This window comes from Podarcis pityusensis (genome assembly GCF_964106645.2).
Source record: "Podarcis pityusensis genome assembly, chromosome: 2".
Lineage (NCBI taxonomy): Eukaryota > Metazoa > Chordata > Lepidosauria > Squamata > Lacertidae > Podarcis > Podarcis pityusensis.
The window spans coordinates 5,158,870-5,175,582 of record NC_138029.1 but is presented as its reverse complement, the minus strand read 5'-3'; the positions used below and the strand labels follow the sequence as shown (position 1 = coordinate 5,175,582).

The 16,713-nt window shown below is 45.3% G+C and overlaps 1 protein-coding gene across 3 annotated transcripts in view; it reads right to left on the bottom strand.

Moving 5' to 3' along the window:
* Nucleotides 1-16,713, bottom strand: part of NXPH4 (neurexophilin 4) — an 81,398-nt gene that overhangs the window by 17,509 nt on the left and 47,176 nt on the right. Inside the window, exon 1 of one of the 3 annotated variants that reach the window (XM_080990509.1) lies at nucleotides 5,565-6,328. The exons of 1 other annotated variant lie outside the window; for it this stretch is intronic. Coding sequence is in view for 1 of the 2 variants with exons in the window: in XM_080990508.1 (XP_080846634.1) it covers nucleotides 5,462-5,476 (15 nt within the window). In the remaining variant the exon portion in view is untranslated. One more of the 3 variants, XM_080990508.1, reaches the window with a different exon arrangement.

Below are 16,713 nucleotides of genomic sequence, written 5' to 3'. Positions count from 1 at the left end.
TTAATTCTTGGCACCTGCAGTTAAAGGATCTTAGGTACTAGTACTTGAAAAGACCTCCGGATCAGACTCTGAAAGCCACTGTCAGCAGCGTGCTAGAGGAAGCATTGGCCTGTGACAATATCAAGCAGCTCATTATATCCGTGCTCTGCAGGTTGCTAAGTATTTAAGTCCTTCTACAGAATGGGTTGTGGCCACCTCATCTGTTGAGAGCACTGTCCCATATTCAGAGGTGGCAGGAGCTGTTCTAAAGGACCTTGAGGAGGAAGACAGATCTACTTTCCGCTCAGAGGTATTCTGAGAGTCAAACTACAAATCCACTAATGTCATATGGTACAGCCTCCAGGCAGCGCTGCTTCAGGTGTGGGAATTGTGTCTGAATGTTTCTCCAAGTTGCAAACAACAAGTTTGTTCACCCAGAAGGTAAAGGTGTCAGAGAAAAGGGGTTTTAGTCTACCCTGAGGGAGAGCCTGTCTGCTCACCACTGTGCTTCAGTGCCACCACTACTGATGGCCAGAGAGTGGTGCTGCAACCACAAACTTGGCAGGGACCAGACAATCCAAAAGGGCGAATAACAGGCCACCTGGTCACATAAAGCCATTGACCCTGGCCTGGCTCCTCTGTCTCTTGGGGAGTTTTCAGGCTTGGTGACCAGTACCTGTTTGCCAGCCCTAACAAAAAGCCCTAACCTTTCAAAAGCTGCAAGTACAGTCTAGCAGCCCTTGCTTCTGGTTCTCACTTTTTATCACACTTACACACATGCCCGCAAAGCTTCCACATCACACACACATCATTCCAACTTGCCAGTCCTAACTCCAGAACCCTGAATAGAAACCTAACCTCCTGACTACATTTGAAAGCATACCCATAAGTCCTATATATAAAAGAAAAAACCAGTCTAGCACCCAAGGCCCCAAATTAGGCTGGTATCTTCACGTACATGTTGAAATAAAGGACAATGTTTTCACGTGTGATGTTTCATCGTTGCAACACCTCCTTTGTCAGGACGAATTTATTTCCTACACTTCAAAAACAAAGACAAGGGGGAGGAAAATAACACTGTGGATAGGAGGATCAGTGTCTAGTTTGACCCATAAGGCCTGTGAGTTTCATAAAAGGCAAACGAGGACAAATACTCAGCCTAATTTCTCTAGTTGGGTAGCAAAATATCAAAATGTATGTATGTAAATTAGGCAAAGAACAACAACAAGCAAACTATAGGCACCCCCAGAGTGCCACTATTTTGCAGGAGGGATTAAAGACATCAAGAGACGTCTGGTGTCCAGATCAGAGGCAGTAATAGCACCACTCTATTGTGCCTTGGCCAGACCACACCTGGAATACTGTGTCCAGTTCTGGGCACCACAATTTAAGAAGGATGTTGACAAGCTGAAACGTGTGCAGAGGAGAGCAACCAATATGATCAAGGGTCTGTAAACCAGGTCTATGAGGGAGCTGGGTATGTTTAGCCTGGAAAAGAGGAGACTAAGAGGAGATAGTATAGCCATCTTCAAATATCTAAAGGACTATCATATGGAAGATGGAAAAAGCATGTTTTCTCCTCTGGAGTGTAGGACTCATACAAATGGATTCAAGTTACAAGAAAGGAGATGCCAATGAAACATTAGGAAGAACTCTTTTACAGGAAGAACTGTTTGACAGTGGAACAGACTCCATTGGGAGGTGTTGGACTCTCCTTCCTTGGAGGTTTTTAAGCAGAGGTTGGATGGATGCTTAGTTGAGATTCCTGCATTGCAGAGGGTTGAACTAGATGGTCCTCATGGTCCACTCTAACTCTCCAATTCTATGATTCTATTATAGGTGCATATCAGGAGGTATGTGCAATTACAATGGATTAAAGGGCTCTTGTCACCCTAGCATAACAGGGCCGCTTTAAAAAAGAAACGGACTGTTTGCAGTTAGGAAAGTGATGTAGAAATGAATTGAAAAGTGTGGGATGAACAAATTATTAACAGGACAACATATAGACACCCCACAAGCAAATCAGGACAATTGCAGGAGGAACGTTCACTGTCATATAACTTTCCCACAAACAAAGCAGGGTGAATGTTCAATAAATATATAATCTAACCTCTATGTAAGCTTTGGCAAGTAAATCAGTATGAATGATGATTAAGGGTCTGGAGCAGGGCCAGTGAGGGCTGTTGCTTGGGGAGATTCCCAAAGGCCAGAGAGGGCCTGAGCTTCCCCCACCCCTAACCCAGAAGGTAAGAGGGAAGCCACCCATTCCACAGCAGTCTGGTACACATATGCAATTCCTGCTGCCCTATGCTCACCAGAGGCAGGCCACTATGTTCTACACAACTAAAGCTTCCTCACAATTTCTCTAGGATACTGCAACAGCAAGACAATGATGAGTTGTGCAGGTTAGTAACTAATTCTGCACGTGGGCCTCTGTGAGGATGATGGGTCATGAGCTCAACATTTAGCCACCCAAAAGGACCGGCCATCAGGTCCCACAATGCTACACCCACCACTTCCTCCACCCTTCTCCCTTGCCACTAGGGAGCAGGTGACACCCTTCCAAGGGTGAGTTTGGACTTGGGTAGCCAACTGAAAGTACCCAAGTACATGCATAACACAGATTAATTAATAGTATATGCTGATTTGTGTAATTAGCAATCAATCTGCTTGCTGGTTTTGATTTCACCAAACATGATTTACCAAACATGAATATCTAACTTAGATTGCCAAAGGGACCACAACAAAGGTCTCCACATCTTCTACTCTGTCTTCCCACAGAAATCTGCACCTCCCTGCTGTGAGCCACATCTGCTCATTTGTATGTGTGTTTAAATGATTGCTTTTTACATATGCTGAGGGGCTTTTGCTCGAAAAAGTAATTCAGTACTGTGGATTTCTGGTTATGTTCCATCCTACACTGGCCACCCTTTGGACCACATAGTCAACAGAGAACAAGTATGAAAACAAAATGGAGCACTGTTTTCCAAATTTCCTTTCTTGCAGCAATTCTCTAGCAGCACATCATTGTTATTATTATTCCATGTATATCCCAGCTTTCCTCCAGGGATGGTTTACATTTATTTAGTTAGTTTATGCCCCATCCTCCCTTCTGAAGGAGCCCAGGACAGTAAACACACCCACAAATTTTCTTTTTTTAAAAAACAATGAATTCTAAAACAGTTAAAACATTCTAAAAACAGTTATTGTTAAAAGCATATAAAAACAGATTCAGTTAAAAACATATCATCCAGTAATCTCAGGGCTGGCTATCTATGCTTAGTGACCTTCCAGCTAAGCAGTTCTCAATCTTAATTCATTCTGTTCTTTCACTTCTTTGACAAACAAACCTTTGGCTTTGCCAACATCTTCCTTGCCAAATTCTCCAACGAACTGTTGCTATTTTAGGTGGGATTCAAACACATTTAAAATGGATTTGGCACACATCACAACAAACCCACTTCTAAAAAAACCGCACCTGACTTTTTGTGGTAATAGAAGTGATGGGGTGGGGGGAGCACAGAAAAATAAGGAATAACCATTGCTTGAAGAAACAATGTCTAAATTCCCTGCAAACAGATCAGGGTGAATGCCCAATAAACAGCTGGAGTTGTATGACTTCCATGAGAACTTTGTGAAAACAAATCAGATGAATGCTCAATAAACAGGTTGTCTGAAAATGCACTGTGAACTGAAACTAAAATAATTCACTTTGTTTCCAAAGATGAAATACTTCTTCTAAGGTGGTGCCTGCTGCAACATGACCAGGCATCATCTAATAAAAACAGTAATATGACTTAGAATCATAGAATCGTAGAGTTGGGAGGGATCTAGTCCAACCCCCGGCAATGCAGGAATCTCATTGTTATTACCGTTATAATTAGCAGTTTTTACTTCAAAATTTATTTTATTCATAATCAACTTGCTTGATTAATTTATATGATTCATTGACTAAAATTTATTTAGTCTGGTAGCAGCCCACTGCAGAATATAGCAAGATCTGCCAGTGTGCGTGGGGTTAGGATCCAGCAAATCTCTGGCTGAGCTGGGAGGTTCCAAGCATAGCTGGGATACACCAGTATAACACCCCTTCCTTGGAGATACAGCTGGAGATACGCCGGCGTATTTTCCCCAGTTCAGCTCAGCTGGGACCCAGCCAGCTGAGCCAAATCCAGTGGATATCAAGGCAGCCTAAGTCCTGATAATGGGGCACTCCAGAGGAGTGGCAGAGGCAGGACCAGAGAGCGGGGACTTGGGCTAGATCCTGACCTAAGCCCATTCAGCTTGGACATGTGACCTGGCCACCCAGGGTAAATTAAGCTGGCAGAAAGGGTGGTGTAACTGAAACACTATGGTAAAAGCTTGATTTCTCTCTGCCAGGCTTAGGCCAGCTCAGCCAGCTCCTGGTTTGTCTTACACCAACTAGCTTTGTGCCATTAAGGGATTTCTCCCTTAATATAAGACGCTGCTTACTGAGGTTGTGGAATTTCCTCCAGTGGGTGCAGGTTCAAGAGAAGGGCTTGACAAACATTGGGAAAGGCTGTGTTGCATGTTTTGACCTTTCTATGTGCTGCTGGTTTATCCATGCATCCCGGGATGACCACAACAAGTGAATGACTTGTATATATGAAAGGGTTATCAGAGCAAAGACTGTATGGCAAAGAGTGTTTACATACCACCTCTGGAGTGAAAAGATAAAAACAAACAGCCACCCAACATAGAACCATCAAGCATGGAAAACCCTAGTGTTGGACCTGAGAAGTCCCAAAGGCAGGTGGGTGGTGCCTTCTGGCAACTCCTGCTGCCAAGCGGCTGTCAAACGTATTGCTCTGCTTTCCTTTGGATCACATCAGTGAGGCCAAGTGGTGGGGGGTCTTGTCATCTGGGTAGCCCAGAACCTCCATGCACACTGCTCAGCCTAACACAACTTGGAGACGTACTCCATTGTCTCTCGAGACAGACAGATGCCAACAAACTGAGAATCACTGTCGTCTTTTCTTACTTGCTGGGTTGAAGGTAAGGTTACATATTCCCTCCATCACCCAAAATGATGAATCCACATAACCACCTTTATGGAAAGAGACAGAGCTCAAATTACAACTGGGGGCAGTGGGGGTCTTATTTCTGCAACAGCTCCCTTGGTTACTCTTTTTAGAAGGCTATTGGCGGCATGATTTGGCTACAATCAGGGGAGTCAGAGAGTGGGACTTGTAGATTTTAATAACCCCCTACCACTTCATAATTCAAGACGCAGATGAACCAGTCAAAATTTCCAGCCCCGCAGTACCACAGTGTTATAAAACATACATAACCTACTTAGATAAGTCTAGGGTTAAGCAGTATCGAGCTTATTCATCACCTTCTGACCACATGGACCATTTATCAATCTCAATTTATATTGCTCACTTCTCTGTCTTGCTACTGCCTCCCCCCCCCCTCCACTGCCAAGTCTGCCACAGGCAACACAGCTCCCATTCTCTACCTTGGCCTCTTCCATCTATCAACAGAAGATAGCCGGCTACAGTAGCTCTCCGTTCTCCCTATCCATCATGTGGGCGTCCGCTCTGATGCGATGCCTCCCTCACCCCTCAAACAGCTTCCTCCTCCCTTCCAGCTGCTTTTCGCTACTTGTTCCTCAGCTGCGCTCCGATGGCTTTTGATCATCATGTGGACCCATGTCAGGCTCGTCAATCATTGTCACCTACTGTCGCATCTGACTTGGCGGACTTAAAAAAAAATAAAATCTCTTGGCTTGGCCACGGACAACCCGTCATCTTAGAAACTGATGTGTCTGAGCTTTTCAGAAACAAAAAGGGGGCAAAAGGCCTGGATCACCAGTGGAGCAAAACTGCAAGGCTGTGTGGCTCAGTACCTATATCCATTCTAATTTGTTCCGTGACTGGAAGCCCCTTTCTCCCGCTGATGTGGCAAGCCTCTTGTGTCTCTCAGCCTAACTCCTTGTCAACATGAAGTCTTGTTAGGCTTGTGGCCTAGCTGGTTTTAAAGGAGCCATTCCTTTCCTACTATGAACTCCCCCGCTAGCCTGCCCCCAGAAAAACTTTCAGGGTTTATATTATTATTGTAAGGATTGTGATTTTCATTTCCAATATACAGAGTTCTGGCTACCTCTCATTCCTTCATCTGTTTGCAAAACCTAGCTAGGTTTTCACTGAGCCCCTAAGCAGTGGGCAATTTTTAATCTAGGGCACCCTGAAATGAATGAACACATGAAACTACTGAGCAGCAGCCCCAATGTGCTCCAAAGGGTGTGAGATGACAAGAGTGGTTTTTGTTTCCCACTCTGTGGTGGTTCAGGAAGGAATTTGGCAGAAAAGTGGGGGAAACTACCTGATGGCATCTTGTGAACTTCCAGGGTTCTGGAAGATTCTGCAAATTTGGGCCTGCTCAGGAACGAGTTCTCTAGGTGGGACTGTACAGAGGCCTCTTTAAATCTAGCCACATTTAAACAGATGTATGTGTGAAAACAGGACACTGGCTGAAATGTCATTTGAAATTAAGACCATGAAGCCCAGTTCCCAACTCAAAAATAGTGGACCAAACCACCCCACTCCATGAGCTTGGAAGGGAATTTCTCCCTAGGTGTAATTATGGGTAATGTTTCTTGCATCAATCACTTCTTGGCCTCGCTGATGTAGTCCAAAGGAAAGCAGCTAGGCTGCAGGAGTTGTCAGAAGGAGGCGCACAAGGCGCTATTCAACTGTCCTAGGGACTCCACACTGGATTTGGGTATGGCTTACTTCTTAGCCTTTTCTTCTCTCAAAGGCAGTATAGGATCAGAGTTTTCCTTCTCCTAGATAGGCTCCTTCCCAGGTTGACAAGCTATAAATGTACTGCAAATCTGGAAACCAAAATTGTGTAATCCAGGAAAACATAAAATACACAAGTTTACCAAGGCAAATGTATTTTTATGCAGATTTTATGCAGATTTTTTAATTTATTTTTAAAAATGATATTTTGTCGAATGCAGGAATGTAGAATCTGTGACCTCCCAGGTACTGTTGAACTCCAACTCCAGTCAGCCCCAGTCAACAGTCATCAGTCCAATGGTCAAGAATTATGGGAACTGTAGTCTGGCAACATCTGGAGGGCAACAGATTCTCCACCCCTGGTTTGCATCAGTTAAACTTGATTTAATAGGCACTCTATTCAGCACTGGACGCGGGTGGCGCTGTGGGTTAAACCACAGAGCCTAGGACTTGCCGATCAGAAGGTCGGCGGTTCAAATCCCTGCGATGGGGTGAGCTCCCATTGCTCAGTCCCTGCTCCTGCCAACCTAGCAGTTCGAAAGCACGTCAAAGTGCAAGTAGATAAATAGATACCGCTCCGGCGGGAAGGTAAACGGCGTTTCTGTGTGCTGCTCTGGTTCGCCAGAAGCGGCTTAGTCATGCTGGCCCCATGACCCGGAAGCTGTATGCTGGCTCCCTCGGCCAATAAAGCGAGATGAGCGCCGCAACCCCAGAGTCGGTCACGACTGGACCTAATGGTCAGGGGTCCCTTTACCTTTACTATTCAGCACTAAGAGGTGGGAAGAACTCACTTTGAGTTATGCTAGATTAAGCTCTTCTAATTGCATAAAAGCAAAGAGAAATGAACATTCAAATCTGACAAGGAGTAGGTAAAAGCAAAATACCTGAGACCAGGAGCCGTAGCCCAGGGACAGAGGAGTGTGAAGGATAACAGATCTTGCACCCTAGCCACCGGAAGCCCTTGCCAGACATTATTTAATCCTACAGCTCTTGAAGAACAGTGTCATCACTTTAAAATGAAAAGCAAATATGCAAGAGCTGAAAACTTCCACGTATAACAGGATGCCAGGATTCTCAAGAAGATGCTATTGCGTGGAAATCAAACTCAGCTATATATAACACTGATCACAGCCACACAGTAAACAAATGAATCCAACCCTCTGTTCCGCCTCAGGCAATCTGGGTGGCCTTAGGCAAGTGATCCGATTATCATTCTGGCCTCAGTTTCGCCTCTCTATAAGAAAGGCGTGAAAGACCTGCTGCAAAGCTAACTATGGAATGGTTGGGAAAGTAACTCAAGATTCTGGCTTTTGTTTCCAGCCAGGTGGTGAGTTCAAGCAATTGCTTGCTTTTCAGTCCTAGTCCCCAGCTGTTCTGTTAACCAGCTGTAAGGCTTCTTGCTCCCAGCTCAATTGCTTTATTCCCCACTAATGCCCTAGCTGCTACTGAGTGAGTGCATCTTGTCTGACATGATGATCTGTACAGTGGGAGGTTTGTGTGCGCGCGTGCATGTGAGCACATGTTTTCTGGTGGTGAGAGAGCTTCTGCAGCTAAGAGGAACATGTCACTGGCTGCCACTAGGGAGACAGCTGGCTTATACTCTAGCAAAGGAAGCCAACGGAGTGCCCTCCAGATGTTACTGGATTCCCCTTGGCCAGTGCTTAAGGATTATATATTTGCAAAATAAATAAATACAACAATTCTATACCACCAATGTTACAGGAAAATTTCATGGTGGAGGGTAGCGTAGGATCAACAATCAAATTACACCCACAAAACAATTACAAAATACATAAAAAATCAGTAGCTCAAATTAATACCCTAACCTCTGAGAATGTGGACAGGCTGCTTGGATGAGTGAAACCAATCACTGTCTCCTTGATCCTTGCCCATCCTGGCTCATAAAAGCGAGCGGGGCAGGGCTGGACAATGGGCTCTGTGGGGTGGTGAATGCTTCCCACTGTGAGGGAGTCTTCCCAGACCTGCTTAAAGAGGCGGTTATTAAACTGCTTCTTAAAAAACCATCTTTGGACTCAGCCAATATGGCCAACTATCGCCCAGTCTCAAATCTTCCATTCTTGGGCAAGGTGATTGATCGGGTGGTTGCTGAACAATTCCAGGCACTCCCGGAGGATGCGGACCATTTGGATCCCTTCCAATTCAGGCCTCATCATAGGACTGAAACTGCCTTGGTCATGCTGATTGATGATCTCCAGTGGGCTAAGGACAAAAGTGAAAGCTGTTCCCTAGTTCTGCTGGATGTCTCAGTGGCTTTTGATACCATTGACCATGGCATCCTTCTGGACCGTCTAGAGGAGTTGGGAGCTGGGGGCACTGTTATGCTGTGGTTCCGCTCCTTCCTCCTGGGCTGTATCCAGAAAGTGGTGTTGGGGGATGAGTGTTCAGGCCCCCGGGCTCTCACTTGTGGGGTGCCTCAGGGCTCTGTCCCTTATGCTTTTCAACATCTATATGAAGCTGCTGGGAAAGATCATCAGGGTGGTTGGGCTGGGTGTTTATCAGTATGCAGAAGTTTTAAATGTTTGATATATTTATCTTGTTCTTAATATTCTATTGGGAACCACCCAGAGTGACTGGGGAAACCCAGCCGGATAGGTGGGGTATAAATAATAAATTAATGTTATTGTTATTGTTACCCAACTCTACCTCTCTTTTAAATCAGAACAGTGAAGGCAGTAAATGTCCTGTGTGAGTGTCTGGAGGTGGTTGGAGGATGGATGGCGGCTAACAGATTGAGGTTGAATCTTGACAAGACAGAAGTACTGTTATGGGGGGACAGGAGGCGGGCGGGTGTGGGGGACTCCCTGGTCTTGAATTGGGTAACCCTGCCCCTGAAGGACCAGGTGTTCAGCCTGGGAGTCATTTTGGACTCACAGCTGTCCATGGAGGTGCAGGTCATTTCTGTGCCCAGGTTAGCCATCTGCCAGTTTTATCTGGTACGCTGGCTGAGACCCTACCTTCCCGCAGAAGTGGTGCATGCTCTGATTATCTCCCGCTTGGACTACTGCAACGTGCTCTGCGTGGAGCTACTCTTGAAGGTGACACGGAAACTACAAGTAATCCAGAACACGGCAGCTATACTGGTGACTGGGAGTGGCTACCAGGACCATAAAACACCGGTCTTAAAGGATCTTTACTGGCTCCCAGTACATTTCTGAGCAAAATTCAAAGTGTTGGTGCTGACCTTTAAAACCCTAAACAGCCTCGGCCCTGAATACCTGAAGGAGCATCTCCACTCCCATTGTTCAGGCTGGACACTGAGATCCTCCTCCAAAGGTCTTCTGCTGGTTCCCTCACTGCGAGCAGCAAAGTTACAGGAAACCAGGCAGAGGGCCTTCTCAGTAATGGTGCCCTCCCTGTGGAACACCCTCCCTTCATATGTGACGGAGATAAAGAACTACACAACTTTTAGAAGACATCTGAAGGCAGCCTTGTATTGGGAAGTTCTTAATGTTTCGTGTGTTTTTTGTTTTTGTTTTTATTATTATTATTATTATTATTATTATTATTATTATTATTAGCTGGACCACCCTGCAGGAGAAAGCCCAGCTGAACAGGCTGAGCTTTAAGCAGGGGTTTAAATGCCAATACTGTAGGTGCCTGTCTGATGTTCAGTGAAAGCACAGGCTGACATTTTATGGATTTCAGCATGCCATGAATACATTTCATCAAGCATTTCCTGATCTACGAACAGCTGTAGCTGTTGCACCAACCAAAGCTGTTAGAAGGCACTCTCAGGGCTTGTGCAGACTTCTGCTTGTCCTGTGCCCTGCTCCTTTCCAGGGAAAACCTGCTCTTAAGCTCTAACTCAGAACAAATCGCAATCTATGGAAAACCTGATTGTTGTTTGCTCTGATTGCGCACTAAAGAGCAGTTTCCCCGGGGGAAAGCAGTGGGACAAGAGGAAGTATGGATAAGCCCCTAGCCACTGAAGCTACTTGAGCCTCCAGAGACAAAGATGGATGTAGCAGGAGCCCCCAGCTTTAGAGGGAGCGCTACCCTATGCAGAACAGGCATGTGAACTGTTTTCTGGACCTTAGAAGAGCTCTCCCACAGAACCGCCTTCTTACCAAGATTCAAGTTCAGGTTATGCATGGTCACACATCCCACCACTGTGCCCAGGCACACCTGATTCAGGTGCGATGGAGAAAAGAGTTGTTCATCATCAGCATACTAATCACACCACACTCCAAACCCACTAAGGATCACTCCCAATGGCTTCATATTTTTAAAGAGCATTGGGGATAAAATAATGCGTTGTGGAACCCCATAACTGCTAAGGGGACAAAGAGCAGTCTCCCCATACTACTGTCTACAGCAGATCCTCAAGACAGTAGTAGAACCATTGTAGAACCATCCCGCAGAGCTAGTCTGGAAGGATACAATGGTGGATGGTACTAAAAGCTATAGAGAAACTGAAAATACCCTGCCCCCCCCCAAGTCATACATTATCGCAAAGGTCAACTAAGTCCCAGATGTAGTACAATATCTGGAGAGCACCATGTTAACTGCTTCTATACCATAGGCAAATTTCTCAGGTAGACTGGAAGAAAACAAAAGCTGGATTACCTAGTCCTTCCCAAGGGAGCTAAGCCTGGCAGGGAAGCTTACTCTGTGGTCTTAACCCCTTCAGGCATATTAACTTAAGCATGCATAGACTTAAGCATCTTGGTTGTATGAGGCTGGTTATCCCACAAAATCAGCCCTTTATAACCAGCCATTTCCTGCTGCCTTCCATCCTCTCCCCCCCCCCCCCAGCATAACTGAAACAGGCCCTTTAACTCAAGTCACTGGGCCTGTTGACATTAGCTGTTTAATGACTCGTTTCCTATTTGCAGCCAGTACAATTCTACTATTTGCTTGCTTCTTTTAATTCCATTTTACTTTCATATAATTGTGCTTTAGCAGGAAAAAAAGATATTAAAAAGACAAATCTCTGGCTTTGGAAGGGACCATATAGTGTGACATAATGGCAGTTCTACCAGGAGACGCAGGGCAAGCAGTTCAGAAAAGTGGGCCATCACCAGCCCCGTGCCACCTGTTCCATGGACCTCTCCTCCCCCCAGGCACGTCAACAGCACTTTGCCAGGCAACATGGAAAAGGATGGAATTAATGCTGTGTTTATAGTTTTGTTTTTTAAAAACATTTTTCACCTGCAAGATGCTTCAGGAGGGCTTGACTTTAAGGACTGGATTACATAAACAAAATGCTGAGAAAAATTGCAACAAAGCTGTTCCTTAAAAAGATGGGGAGGCAAAGGATCTAGGAGTCTTGGTTGACCACAAACTTGACATGAGCCAACAGTGTGACGCGGCAGCTAAAAAAGCCAATGCAATTCTGGGCTGCATCAATAGGAGTATAGCATCTAGATCAAGGGAAGTAATAGTGCCACTGTATTCTGCTCTGGTCAGACCTCACCTGGAGTACTGTGTCCAGTTCTGGGCACCACAGTTCAAGAAGGACACTGACAAACTGGAACGTGTCCAGAGGAGGGCAACCAAAATGGTCAAAGGCCTGGAAACGATGCCTTATGAGGAACGGCTAAGGGAGCTGGGCATGTTTAGCCTGGAGAAGAGGAGGTTAAGGGGTGATATGATAGCCATGTTCAAATATATAAAAGGATGTCACATAGAGGAGGGAGAAAGGTTGTTTTCTGCTGCTCCAGAGAAGTGGACACGGAGCAATGGATCCAAACTACAAGAAAGAAGATTCCACCTAAACATTAGGAAGAACTTCCTGACAGTAAGAGCTGTTCGACAGTGGAATTTGCTGCCAAGGAGTGTGGTGGAGTCTCCTTCTTTGGAGGTCTTTAAGCAGACGCTTGACAACCATATGTCAGGAGTGCTCTGATGGTGTTTCCTGCTTGGCAGGGGGTTGGACTCGATGGCCCTTGTGGTCTCTTCCAACTCTATGATTCTATGATTCAAATTTGAAATACAAATGTTTGGTGGTGTTATCGTTTGGATGCATCACAACAACTGGATAAACAACTGTGTCAATTCCAGAGAAATATGCTTATTAATCCTCTAGACAATACTGAAAGTTAAATCAGCAATATCCCCAGATTGAGAGGTCAGCTGAGCAACACTGAGGGTCTCACAGCTATAGAATTATTCCAGCCAGGGATTTCTTAGTAAAAGTTCACACTCTTCACAAGGGCTTTTTTTTCAGCCAGATCTCACTGGAGCTCAGTTCTGGCCCCTCTCCGGTGCCATTTCTTTCTCTCTCAGAACGCTCCCCTAAACCCACTGTATTCTCAGGGGAGTTGTATTACACCACAAAGCAACTTTCCTGTGGTTTGTGGATGAAGTTAAACTGGTAATAGAGACATCCTGGGGCCTTTTTTCCATTTCTTTTAACTAGGGCTGCTGCACGTCTGGATTTTCCTAGACATTACCGAGATTTCAAAGGCAGAATTGATGGGGGGGGGGGTTTCCAGAAGCTGGTGCTTTGTCCTGGATCTTAGGCAAGTCAGGGTGACTGCTGAATCATAGTTTTATGTGAAGCAGAATACATGGGAATGGTTGGGATTTTGGGGGGGGCAGGCTTTTGTTGGGGGGGCAGAACCTAAGATTCATATTGATTTGTATTGATTGGGGGGGCAGTTGCCCCCCTGCCTCCCCTTGGCTACGCTCATGGGCAGAAAGTACCATATTTGTGACCCTATTTCCTTTTTGGAAACATCAGCTGGGGAAAGGAGGAGCCTAAGCCACTTACTGTGATTTGCTCTACATTAAGATAGTGGTGCCAAGTGCAGCAGACAAGGCTTTAATAGGCTTTTCAGCACAGAATCATGTAGCACCAGCCCTGGAAGACCTGAACCAATTCACTTCAAAGTTATAAAGTCCACACAACTTGGGGCCTCTTCCCAGACCATCCCACTTTGTGATCAGCTGCAAGGCAGTTCTGGATTAACCATCAGTACATAAGGTCAGAGGATCTATTACTCGCCAGAGCGTCTTCTCAGTAATGGCAGCTCAGTTGTGCATCACCCATGAGGTTTGGCTGCTGCCAGCTGAAGACCTTTCTCTTCTGCCCGGCCCTCTGAATATGTATGTATAGGGCCTGCACAGTGAGATACTGATCAATGTTTTTTTCTATTATAATTACTTGTATAGACTGTTTTAATGGTATCTTATATCTTACTATATTGTTGCTTCTGGCCCTGGGATCATCTATGATGATGAGGTTCAAGATATAAATTTTAGAATTTTTTTTTATATAGATGTCTCTCTGTATATATGTGCACACACAGGGTTTTCATTGGGAAGCCAGAAAAAACTAGGTGATTATTTCTGCCTGGTCTTTGAAACTAGCAAAATTGCAGACCATCCAACACAATGCTTCTTGGACTCAATCCCCACTTTTCCCCAATAGCTCTCTTCCCCACTCAATATTTTATTCCCTGTTCCTTTTCTTCCTCCTTTCCCAAGTGCCTTTTGGGTCTCTGTCACACTTTTCTCTTTACACTCACTCCTTTCCCTCCAGTTGCCTTCTCTGGAAGCAGGGCTTCATTTGACTTAGAACTTATTAGCACACTGATTCTGCATTCATTCAGTGTTGAAGGTCAGCGCTATGAAGTACCAATGCACAGTGATAAGAAGAGGACCCATCCATCACCACTGAGTTATTAAAACAAGCCCCCATGCTCCTGGTCTATCTTAGCTCTCAGCTAAACACTTAAAACACTTCCGGAAGAGAAAGTGAAGGAGGTGGGAGATCAGAATGCACTAGGGAGCTCAGAATCTTTCAATATGTTTCTATTAGACTTCAACTCCCATCAGCCCCAGAAAGCATGGCCAATGGTCAAGGATGAGGGAAGCCGTAGTCCAGAGGGCCAAAGGTTCCCCATCCCTGCACAAGTGCGATCAGAACATAATTCCTTCTCCCATTAGCAGTCTCAAGCTTATGTTCTTTCAAGCAGATACCTACACGTTACAAAACAAATAATATTATAAAGAAGTGTCTGTTTTGTTTGGTTTTGCTGAGGAACTTGGCCCCCATTACCTGCACTTTCTGCTGCTTGAATTGGTTGCAGATGTTTGTTCAGTGAATTAGTTTGATTGCTGTTTTGATATTGATTTTAAATGTGTTTTATGTGACTACTGTCATATATGCCACCTTGGGAGCATAAGGAGAAAAGTGGTAGAAAATCTCCTATATAAACACATTTTTAAAAGCAAGGACATAACTGTGTGGCCCCTCCCTCTACTTGACGGTGGGGGCTGGGGGCTGTAGTCTCCTAAGGCGAGGGGGGGGGACTGTGTGCATTGTGCCTGTGGCTGCCAATTCATAAAGAACACACATGCAAGGTTTGCTATCAGGCCTAGAATTTGGTCTCTTGGGAATCTCAGATTTCGTTTTTAGTTGCAAAGCCCCAATGAAAAGGTCATCAGACTTTCCCATTCCCGCCGTTACCCTTTCTCTTTCTCACTAATACCATAAAATAACATTGTGGATTTGAAAACCTGAATGGTGAAAGCAGAATGAATCATTCAAAGCCAGGCAAATGACTGCATATATATATTTAAATTTCATGATTCATTCTGAACACAGAATTTTGACTTCTTGCAGCAATCCATCTCTCTCTCTCTCTCTCTCTCTCTTTCTTTGGTAGTGAGTGGGATTCAAGTATAATCCTTGATGTGTAAGAACAAACTGTTGATACCCCGTATCAATAAACTTTGCATGTGGTCAAACATACTGTTTTCTTTAGTATTACTTCCCACTTGCATAAATGGCCTTTATTATGATGAGTCAAGATGGGGATATGGCTGGTATAGTGCAGAGATTTATTATGACATTCATATCACTCCCACCTTTCCTGCACGGAGCTCAAGCAAGCACACATGAGTCTCCCCTCCTCATTTCATCCTCACAACACCCTGATGGGGTAGGTCAGGCTGAGAGACTGCAACTGTCCCAATGCAAGCTTCTTGACTGAATGGGGATTTGAACTCTGATCTCCCAAGTCCTAGTCCAACATACATTCAGGATTGGATCTAGTCTGACCCATAGTTTAGGGCTGAGCCATTAAGTATAAGAAATCATGGAACCAGAGGGGTGTGGCAATAAGTGGCCAAGCCAAGTACAAGACAATCTCAGCTAGGCTGCCATGCCCCCCCCCTTACTTTCCACCCTCTACCTCCTCTCTCTCTCTCTCTCTCTCTCTCTCTCTCTCTCTCTCTCTCTCTGCTGCATTGGGCCTTATCTATATTTCAATGCATCTTCAAAGGCAGAGATTCTCTCTAAAGAGAGAGACAGTGTGGGAGATGGGGAGATAAAGGGAGGGGGGAGGCAGGCAAGGTTAATAGCTAATTGAAGAGCAGGGAGGAGTACCTTAACTATGCTGAAAGGAGGTGGAGGATGGAAATGTAGCACTGGGAGCCAAATCTGTAACAGGGAGAATGGCCAAGTCCAGAGGAAGGGGAAGGAGGCAGATGTGGAAGTAAGAGAAACGGCTGCAGTGGGCTGAAGAGCGTGAGCTGCCCTCCTCGGGAGAAGGCTCAGAATTCACAGGTCCTGCTGCTCTCAGTTGTGGAAAGTGCAGCAGGCAGTCAAGGAGTCCAGGCTTTCTGCCCTGTTTCTCCATGGGAGAGATCCAAGGACTTGGTGATGAGCCTAGGCCGGGGGACGGGGGGGACGGGACGACGACCTATGGCCCTCCAGGTCCTATTGGACTCCAACTCCCATCAGCACCCAGCCAGCGTGTCTAATGCTCAGGGAGAACATAAGTTTGTGTCCAGAAAGATTTGGAGTGCCTCAGTGCTCCCCAATAAAACTTGAGTGTGGGTAATGTATAGGGAAATATCTAGCTCAGCAGAATGTTTCCAGTGATCAAGAGTCAAAGTCTCAGTGCCCCCTATATCTCCCTGCCCTTCTAAACTAGGAAAAGGTATATGTTTGATTTGCATATTTTAAACAAAATCATGGGGAATTTAAATTTCC